The sequence below is a fragment of the Achroia grisella genome, unplaced genomic scaffold, assembly GCF_030625045.1.
Source record: "Achroia grisella isolate CSIRO2021 unplaced genomic scaffold, CSIRO_AGI_Agris_v1 utg971, whole genome shotgun sequence".
Classification (NCBI taxonomy): Eukaryota; Metazoa; Arthropoda; class Insecta; order Lepidoptera; family Pyralidae; genus Achroia; species Achroia grisella.
This window is the reverse complement of record NW_026713077.1, coordinates 2140559-2151732: the sequence shown is the minus strand read 5'-3', so window position 1 is coordinate 2151732 and position 11174 is coordinate 2140559. Positions and strand designations below refer to the sequence as shown.

General features: G+C 34.0%; 1 protein-coding gene and 1 non-coding gene across 2 annotated transcripts in view; both read right to left on the bottom strand.

Moving 5' to 3' along the window:
- Window positions 1–282: 282 nt before the first annotated feature.
- LOC131854186 (uncharacterized) overlaps window positions 283–11174 on the bottom strand; it is a 31854-nt gene continuing 20962 nt past the window's right edge. Inside the window, exons 15-23 of the mRNA XM_059205316.1 lie at window positions 10978–11169; window positions 10489–10636; window positions 9614–9830; window positions 8777–9009; window positions 8151–8326; window positions 6702–6896; window positions 6234–6376; window positions 4183–4358; window positions 283–785 (exon numbers count right to left, since the gene is read on the bottom strand). Of these exons, the coding sequence (XP_059061299.1) occupies window positions 778–785; window positions 4183–4358; window positions 6234–6376; window positions 6702–6896; window positions 8151–8326; window positions 8777–9009; window positions 9614–9830; window positions 10489–10636; window positions 10978–11169 (1488 nt within the window). The 3' untranslated portion in view covers window positions 283–777. The remainder of the gene's footprint in view (window positions 786–4182; window positions 4359–6233; window positions 6377–6701; window positions 6897–8150; window positions 8327–8776; window positions 9010–9613; window positions 9831–10488; window positions 10637–10977; window positions 11170–11174) is intronic.
- Trnar-ucg (transfer RNA arginine (anticodon UCG)) lies at window positions 5457–5529 on the bottom strand. The gene has a single exon. It is a non-coding gene; the product is annotated as a tRNA-Arg (tRNA).

Here is an 11174-nt window from a genome sequence, read left to right as displayed (position 1 = left end):
GATCTTAATTAAGTAACAATGTTATTAACAATTCTCAATTAAAGCGATTAAAAATTTATATTTTTTTTATGCTACTATGGTGGCAAACTGCCTATTTGATAGTACAATGTTACCGTAGCCTATGTACGCCTAGAACACCAGGGTTTATTAGGGTTGGCAACCCCAAATTTAAACAACCAACAAATATTTTAACTTGAAAAATCCAGGATAATTTAATTTAAAAACAACTCTCTGGAGACCATCATGATAAATTCCTAGTGAACTTGTTTGAACTTATCATCATCCTGCAGTAATGCCCCGCCATTGTAAACTGTTAGCAAGGGGGGTGCATCATTCCATTAAAAAAACATCGTTACATAATTAGGTCCCATTTTTAGTACTAAGTAAAAGTGGGAGCTAGATCGCCATGTTCATAAGTACACAAGCACATCAATAGATGGCGCTATATCAAATATTTACATTATAAAAATCTTTGCATTGTCTCCTAAATAAATTATTGTTCATTTATATTAATTATACCATTACGTGCAATATACAGCAAGAATATTTAATTAAAAATATTATTTACATTAAGAGAAAAATAAATTGTTTATATTAGTTTAATGTGAAATTAACTTATTTTAAAACTGTGACATGAGACTAGATCTGGTTTGGAGAAATTAATAAATATTCATATACAAGTGTGAAATATAACTCTTAGAAGGTACAATTGTTCGGTGCTTAGTTAAAAAAACTGTTATTTATTGGTAACTTATATTAATAACCTCGTGCTCGCCATCAAAAATCTGGAAAACAAAAGAAATTATAAGAAAATGGCCGCTTCACATACAATAGATAGCGTTCGTTTTTAAGTTAGTATTTTTTTAATTATTATACTATGTCGATCCCTAATTAAAACAATTATAAATTTTACTAAAGTATGTCAAATCGTATTATATAACAAAAAATAAAATTACACTATCAATTAGTCCTTTTTATTACTAGTAACAATATTTATACTAATTATTTAGAAATTTTTAATTATTTAAGTGAGTAGAATATCACAAAAAAGTGAGTTTTCTTTTGTAAAATTACAAAAGACAAAAAACCTAATTATGTACTGTCCTACCTTTTGACTATTCTTTTATAATATCCAAGTACTAAAATACATTTTAAATCAAAATTGTTTAATATTATAACTGTGTACAACTTTAATGAAAAAAGTTAATCAACGAAAAATATTAAAATTCATATACGAAGGCAAAATTAATAATATACATCAATCAGTATTTAAAAAAATAATTTTAAAATCATTATAAATCATTATTTAAAAAATAACGTATTCAGGCCATGAAAAACTCGAATTCAGTCGCTTTATTGAGAATAACTTGAAAACTATTTAGATCTTGATCTACTATTGAGATATGATTGTATTCATGCACTACATAAAAAGCACCAATTTTCAATTTAAAAAAATAATCATTATAATCGGTGCAAGTAGAAAAAAAATCAGGTAAAAACAGTATAACTAAGAAAATATTTTGAATCAGTTGAAAAAAATGTTAGCTGTGATTATAAGCCTGTGTGTTTGAATATATGTAAGTAGATATTATATTTTATGTGAGTATGTGTGTATCTTTAGAAGTATATATATAATAGTTTACGAAGTTTAGTGACACAGTGCTATATCTACATCCCTTTTTAATTAAAGAGCGGTGAGCGAGACAAAAAATAACCTCACTCGTCGCAAACGAAAATACATAAATGACTTTAAATTTATTATTTAAAACTCAACCTTCTCCCCAAGCAATAATAAAGCAATTCCCATGTTGCTGTGCACACCTGTGGTTTATCTACTAAATTGTGTAAATAATTATACATATGGTATTTAAACAATAATTTATTAGGAGAACAAAGCTTGAAAGGTTCTATTACAATAAATAATCCAATCCCAAACAAACTACGTGAAGTTAGCAACAAGCGCTGTGTAGGTATACGCCCCTTTTTTATAAAACAAACTCATTTTAACTATAGTGTTTTGTCTCTTTCCGTAAAATTAAGAAAGAAAAGGACAAAACAGGAGTTTAGTTAAAGTAAGTTTATTAGGTTTCACGATATTACAAATAATATAAGTGTTACAAGCAGATAGCGAATTTAAATTTAATGAAAATATTAAGGGCTTATTACACCATTCTATTAATATTAATAACTATGAAATATTGACTAAATATGTTGTTAACTATAGATCAACATATAGATAAAGAAAACAGAAAAATTGGGAAACAATTATTTTTGATAAATTTTTCAATAGGTACACTATTAAATATTTGTCATTAAATAACATCTACGGAAAACAAACAGAACAAGCTGGCACGACTAGTATATCAATAAATAAATGGACAAATAAACCCTTATATTTTCTGTATACATCTCAATAGAATAGATTTTATTTGTACTACTCTAATGCTGTTGGCCGCAGCTGGCCTTTACAGCTTCACCGGACGATAGGGTGCCAGTGCAGATGGCACTCCAAACCAAAGGAAGGACTTATGGAGCGGCTGAAGGCCAACTCCCGCCTGACGGATTACTATAATATTAATAACTATATGCTCTGGCCATTATTATTAAATTTAATTAAATATAATGTCTTATTTTTAAATGATATAAAATAAAACCTTAATTAAGTTAATAACTAAAAGCTTAATAAAGTTAATAACTAACTACAAAAATACTAATGTGTTACATAAAGTTTTAATTTTATAATATTTTAGTATCCCATTTGTACCATATTATTTTATAAACTACAACATAACATATACTATAGTCTGTTTTTAATCCTGGAGACAAATATGACATTACCGAGGTTGCCAAGTTTTTGTCATTTTTAAATTCAAAATATACTTATTCATTTTATTACAGACTCTTACATGTGTCAAATCTACTCAATTCAGTGATTTTAATGAGAACTGACAAATATGACAAATTTCTTTTTTAAAATAGGTGATAGGGGTTGTCATTTTTAAATTCAAAATTCAATTACCCATTTTTATAGGTTATTCAGAAATAATCTGTGAGTATTTTTTTAACGCATTGTCACAAAATTAATTAAGTTTAATAAATATAGGGTTGTTATATAAAATATGTATTTTTCTCTAAAATAATTATATTATTAACTGCCTTATATATAATATATATTATATAATATATTATTAACTGCCTTTTTTATAAAAACATAGACCTATTTTAAATATTTAGCTGTTTGAAAGAAAAAAAATGTTGGTTTGTTGCTTAATACTGTAAAAAATTACTATATGTACGGAAAACCACAAAAATGTATTTTTGCATTGAATAAGACAACGACAGTAATGAAAACACTAGTATATGTATGTTAATTTTGAAAATCTGTTGTCAAAGAATATAACAAGGTGGTAACATTATTTAAAAATTTGACATTTACACCTGTCAGTTTAGTCTCTGGAATTAAAATACAGACTATAAATAATATTACTGGCACATATACTATATATCCGAAATATTAATTTCATTGCACTAGTCAAGTCTTAAAGCTTTGAGCCATATGTAGGTAAAAACCTAATCATTAAATATAATAAAACAAAAAATATACGTGCATACACGTAAAACTAAAAAAAAGTCAATATATTAATTATTTATAATAAAAAACTATATGAACAAACAAAACAATTCGCCTAAACATCATATTATATTATCTATAAGTCTAGACCAGTGTTGTACAACCGTTTTAAATTTGCGATCCTTATTCAAGTTTAACAATTCTAACTATTCCGCGGTCTCTATATACTTTTATGTACTCTAGGATGAAATAAAAAAAGCTAGGCATCGTGACCCACAGTTTGAAAACCACTGGTCTGGACGAGTGTTTTTATAAGCTGTGGTCCATGGATACGTAGAGGTTAGGGCGGTTCAGAATCAATCCCAATATTTTCTAATTTATCAGATCTTTATATATATGCCATTACATATATGCCAGTACCAACTTTCCCTATGCATAAGTGCTGTGCCCAGTGCTTTTCAAACTGGACACCTATTGGGCTTAAGCTATACAGTTTGAGTAACACTGGTCTAGACTGTTCAGAATCAAGCCCACTTTCCAATATTTATGTACTATCTACTCCAATCCCATATCTCGATTTCTATAATCGACGTATACCCTAACAACTTCACCTTCGTATTTCCGCTGCGATGGCATGAAGTAGAAGTCCGGTTGCGCGGACAGGCCCGCGTGTCCGGGGTGTCCGGTGTGTCCGGAGTGTCCGGAGTGTCCGGGGTACGACGACGGTCCGGTCTCGCGGACTCCACGCGGTAACGAGTACGTCGCTCTGTCCGGACGTCCATTATAACTGTAAAAATATTGTTTATTTATATTAATAGCTGTGTAATATACATCTTTATTTGAGGTAATCATTATTGTTGAGGTTTTATATACAATTCTTTTTTCTATGTCTATTTTTGAAAAGACAGAATATCGTATTTTCATGTGTCATTATTTATATTTAGAAATTTTGCTAAAAACATTATTTTTCTGTTCAGCTTTATATTCGTTTTTTTCCTGTCCTGTCACGGTCGCCAATAGTGGACGGCTCATTTTAGATCAATCTACATATATAAAAATGAATTGCTGTTCGTTAGTCTCGCTAAAACTCGAGAACGGCTGAACCGATTTGGCTAAGTTTTGGCTTGAAATAATCGTGGAAGTCCAGGGAAGGTTTAAACGGTGATAAAATATAAAGAAATTGTATGTAAAATAGTAATAACAACAATTTTATTTTCCCATACAAACTGCTGATACCTGTCAAACAGGGTGCGTTCAGAAATGTATTGCGTAACGAAACTTCAAAAAACCTTTGATATATTACGTTTTGGGGGGAAATGAAGTTCACGGGGTCAGCTAGTTATGAAGAATAAATCAATAAAAAAAACAATACACATGTTCTACCATGTATTTGGCAGGCACATGTATATAAGTTATAGTCTTTCACAATATAATCTTAATAATTGTTAAAACTTATAATTTTAATTAATTATGGTTGAATTTCGACCATTAAGCGATCAATAGTATGTATAAATAGATCTGTGTATAATGTTTTAAAATATATATAGAGAGAATAGTGTCAATTTTTTCTTATAACTGTACCTATATAAAAATACAGTATAATTAACACGTATTTACTTAATGATGTGAATAACGAAAAAGAAATAAGAAAAATAATAAAATTATAATTATTATAAATAATAAATAATTGTAACATTGTAAATTAAAATATAAAAAAATATTAAATAACTAAATATTTACCTTTCATATAATCATATTTATATGATAATATGAAAAACTAATTTTAATTCGTTGCCATTTTTTTAAAATTATTACTATATTTACATAATATTGTAGTAAATATAACAAAATCAATATAAAAAACAAAATAAGTGGAATTAATATTCGACCGTGACAGGACTCGAACCTGCAATCTTCGGATCCGAAGTCCGACGCCTTATCCATTAGGCCACACGGTCAGTTAAGCAGTTTGCTGAAATTACGAAACTCTTCTAATGTAGGCTTTCAACCCTTAAGTAACCCTTTGATATTTATTTTTATTATTTTTAATGAAAATTATATATGCATACTACATAATTACTCTTTAAACTCGCTATTACTCTTGAGTTTGATTCCTGCAATAATTTTTGTATTATTGTCCGTCTGTCTGTATAAATTTGATTGTTTTATATGTGTTATAGATATTAACAAAAAAACAGTTATAATAAGAAATAAATAATAAAAACAAAACTTTAATAATAATACAAAATAATAACTAGAGATAAAAATAATTATAATTTACTAAGACTTTGTATAGAAGCAAGAAATAAAAGGGTTTTTTATTACATATATGTATAATTTCCATCTTTTACTGTATCCATTATTCTATCTATACATATCTATCTATATATAATGACAGTGCAGTTTCAGAGGAGCTTCCTGCCGCGTACTCTTAGATTGTGGAATCAACTACCCGCCGAGGTTTACTTACGAGACTACAGCATGGGGTTTCTCAAGAAGTGTATATTTAGGTTTCTTAAAGGTCGGCAACTCGCACGGCACACCCTTGCTGTCTCAGGCTATGGTAACCATTTACCATCAAGCCATATCCTTGTTTACCGGCATAGTAGTATAAAAAAATCTATTTATGTCTGTAAATTAATATGAATTATTATGTACTTACCCATATTGTCCTCTAGGCCGTTGCAGCGACCTCGTTTCGTGGTAATACTGCGCCGCGCTGTTATGCTTCGGCGTGCTTCGTCCATTGGTCCCGTTGGGCGCCATCTTGTTACCGTTGGCGGCCATTTTGTGGCCGTTCGATTGCTGCAAATTGTTATTTATTATTTCAAGAGTGACTAGCTGTGCCAGCGCTTTGTGGGTGGAATGGATTTTAATTATATAACACTCTAATGCTGTTGGCCGCAGCTGACGACAGGAGGCTAGTGTAAATGGCACTCCAACCCGTGGTAAGACGTGGATATGAAGCGGCTGAAGGTCAACTGCCGCCTGTCGGATACGACTTAAGTCTGAGGCACCACTAGGGGTTCGAACCTCGTCTCAGATTGTCGTACCTACGATCCCCGTTTGAATTAGACAGGTAATCGATCGGAAGGGACAGGAGTTATTTGTTGTGTACGGTATAGTGTACCTTGTGTGGCGCGTGCGTGTTGTGGTGGTGGGGGCGGGGCGGCGGCGGGCCGGGCGGGCGGGAGGGGGGCCGCGAGCGCAGCGCCGCCGTGGAGGCGGTGCCGCCGAACTTGTCGTCGTTCTCGAACGGCTCGAACGCGTAGTTCGTGTTCGAAGCCGAGTACTCCTTCCACGCAGCGTTCGGGATCAGCTGGTCCTGAGATTGGTACAGAAACGTTCCAATTACAAATTCGGAACACGTTTACCGGTCCCGAGATTGGTATAGAAAATAACCAATTTTAAATTTGGAACACGTTTACTAGTTGATAAATGTGTTCTAAACTTGAATTACATTATAGAGCGATGTTTGTTTCGAGTTGAGTTGGGAGTCATATGTGTTCCAAATTTGAATTACGTTATCAAGATATGTTTGAGTTCACTAGGAGAAATACATGTATTTATTCCAAATTTTAATTACGGTATCGAGAGGTATATGTTTCGAGTTTACTAGAGGAGATACATGTGTTCCAAATTTGAATTACGTTTCCGTTAGTGGAAATATGTGTTCCAAAATTTATAATATTTTTTTTCCTTTAGATATTTTTTCTTTACTAAGGGTTTGTGCTACTGATAGATAAATTTGTTTCAAATTTGGAATACGTTTATTATCATGGCATCTGCGTGACATTATTTTAGAATCTATTTCATCTGTCATGCAGCTTGCTCTGTAACCTGTATTTAAGTTTCAACAGTAAAATTACAATTCTCCTCCTAAATATATATACATCGTGGTCGGACACCGGTTAAGACTGATCAGACCTGTCAGTTTAGCATATCAATTACATGAAATCCCCACTTTATATGATACTATCCCGCGCAACTTTATATTTTGCAATATTTTTCATTGCAACTCTGCTCCTACTGGTCGTAGCGTAATGTTTTTTATATAGCTAAGCCTTTCTCGACAAATGGATCTATCTTGAACTATCCAACACGAAAAGAATTTTTCATTCGAACCATTATTCCTGAGACTATTAAAGAAACAAGCTCTTCAGCATTATAATATTACTATATTAGCTTCTTCTCGAGGCTTCGCTCACATAACATCATTACTGGCTGCTAGAAGGCGTTGAGTTCGTATCAAAATGTAGAAATTTTTTTTTTTTTATATATAATAGGATTTTCATTCATTTAAATTTTCGTTCATTCTAATACCTTCAAGAACGTATGTACAAAATTTCATGATGATCGGTTCAATAGTTTTCGCGTGGAAGCGCAACAAACATTCCTAGTTTCACATTTATAATAATTCAAAATTAAAAATATCTTTATTCATATAGGTCTATTACGGACTGTTATGATATGTCAAATCTACCGTCAGTTCGGAGTGATTTCGAGATGAGAAGAACTGACAAGAAACTCAGCTCGTATTTTTTTTAAATATTAGTAAGGAAGTGAGGTTGGTCCATGCCTTCCCGGTCGTGGCGGGCGCCGCGCGGCCGCGCCGCAGCGTGCAGGCGGCCTGCAGCAGCGCCACGGCCACCAGCGCGGCCACGCACCCCACCACCACGTACAGCTTCGTCTCCGCCAGCCCGAAGAACGTGCGCGCGTTACCGGGCTCCTCCTCCGCGGGACGGCTCGATACCACTGCCGACATTGTTACTATGTAAACCGTTGTACGGTGAGGTCGAGCGGTGAATACAGGATGACATGACATCTGCCTCCTATCCTGTGATTTCACTGGCATTACAGGACGCTGCCTATCGGAGGCGATGTCTGAGTATCACTAGTGGAACTCGATAACGTGATGTCCGTAATGCTGTTCATGTATATTGGCGACAGTTACCTTACCATCAGATGGGTCAGTAAATTCTTTGCCATTCATAAAAATAGATTTTAGCGACGAGACCTATACTACTCAAGCAGATTCTCGCGTGAAAGAGCATATGTGTAAAGGTCAAAAGAAACAATCCTTTTTTTTTTAAGTTGAATGACATTAAACTCAGCAAGCCTCATGAAAATGGTTTAAATAGTATTATACATAAAATATAAATATTGTATACTCATATATCAATTATATAAAAATTGTATACTCACAGCTTTGCGGTTCAAACACCAAAAATTCGGGATCAACGTTCAGATTGCCCACTCTCCCCTGCGCCAGTGTGTCCCTCACTACTCTGTGCCATTTCTCCATATCGCTGTCTCCCTCAGTCACGTTAGGTGTGACAGAAACAGCAGCATCTAGAGAACGCGCGCTTGAACCTTCGATTGTGTTTGAATCGATCGATTTTAGAGTGAGCTCGGCGATTATGGCACTCGTTTCATTTCTGTAACAATTATAATACATTGAAATTTGAATTAAAACCTGGTTAATTGGAATCTCAGGGGACCAATAATTATGTACCAATTATTGACGCTTTCCATTAATCCAGTTTTCCAATTAAGCAAGTGTCTCATTTACAGAGGCCCCCTCTTATAAAGTTCGAAATGTACCGTTATTACATTTTGTGAGGTGGAAAAATCTGAATCAATGCTGACAAACAAAGCATGAGCGAAAGACATTCAAATATTTGTAAACAAACGTGTCAAAACCTGTCCCAATCTGATTAATTTGTCTCACTTATACAGAGAATTCAGCTACAGAGTCCCAATTATAGAAACATTGAAAAAATCTTACAATTCAAATCTCATTGAAGCAGGTTGGAAAAGTCCCATTAACAGAGGTAATTCAATGAAAGTACTGGGATCTTATTGCAACTCTCTATAATAGAGGTTTCTCACACTCCAGGTCCCACTTTCACTATATAGGTAAATAATATATACTATATCAGATGCACCGTCAGCTTGTTTTTTCTATAGTTACAACACAAAAACTGTGTTATGACGGTAAAATTACAGGATATAGCTATGCACTAAAATATTTTCACTCACTGCATGAACCCGTTGACAACTAATCCATGGTACCCCTTATTCTTCCCCAATTCCTTCACCAAACTGTTGACGACCTGCTGACTCAGTTCTTCGTACTCTTTACTGCCGGCTGATGGTGGTTTGAAGCTGTCAGCTAACCCGGTGATACGTATCAACATGGTATATGCTGATAATCCGGGTATTATAGCCTCCGTGGTTACTTCTTCTTCAGGGGGTTCTGTAGAGAAGAAGGGGTTTTAAAAGAGGATCTAAATTCAAAAATCAAAAATCACTTATCTACGTACGACATTTTAGTCACTTATGCAAGTTGAGGTTTTTGTATTAATATTCTTTCTATATCGTCCAGATCAGTCTATAGACTCAATCAACGAATTTATGAAGAAAATTGCAGTTTAAATATTTACCTAAAGTACTTTATTTAAAGTCATCTGCAACACAGATTACTTAATACTACCTATTTTTTTAAAGTGATGATTATGACATGGTTCACCCGTCTGCACTAAAGGTTTACGCTGGCGGGGCACCAGTGGAGGATGATAAGATGAGCATGAGGTCAGGTCAGTTAGCACATTGTGGTAAATTCACCATGAATTTATCATCCTGGGGGAAACACGTGGAGGTCAACCTGACATGGTACATTGCTAGCAATGTGATTATTAGTCCACATCACTAACTAGCTATGTTAATTGTCCAGGAATATTTACTATTATTTCACTAGCCCCGGCTTCGCATGGGTGTACATATATTATATATATATAAAACTTCCTCTTGATATATATAAAAACCGCTTTTTTTTTTAACGATTTAAGCATACATAGGGACGGACACACATCGACAGCGACTTTGTTTTGTACTATGTAATGATGATTATTTACCTGGACCACAAGGCTTAATGCAGACCCTGTTCTCAGTAATCACCGGGGTCTGCTGATGCTTGCTCGTCCGTTTGTTAACAGGGTCGTAACCCCCGCCTTGTGTGATGAACATCATGTATAAACATTGGCTGTCAGTGAATGCGAGGTCCTGCAAATATAACAAAAATGATTGGCCAAATAAAAATCTTATTAATAAACGCGAAAGTTTATGAGTATGGATGGGTGTTTGTTACTTTTTCACGCAATAACTACTGAACGCATTTTGATGAAACTACAGTAACATAGCTATATTACTGTAAAGTTTAATACATACATACATCAGAATAACATATAGGCTATAAACTTCATTCACACCTAAACCGATACAAACAATTATACTCATGAATACAAATGTTTGTACCGTGAGAGGAATCGAACCCGTGACTATCAAAAGTAAGGCGGTGTGCTAAACCGCTAGACCACCAAGGTCATATATACTCTTTTTCTTACCTTCTGATCACCTGTGTTCCTCTTCCTAACAAAGCTGAGGGTTGTGTAACCCTCGATCAGACTGCCGGACTCCTTGGTGATGTCCTGCCTCTGGTCGACCCTCGGCGCGGAGTAACCACTGACCCAGGTATCCATGATAAACGGACGTCCAGACCGAGCGTCCACCCAACCAATAATTGCGTCTGTTTGGGACTAAA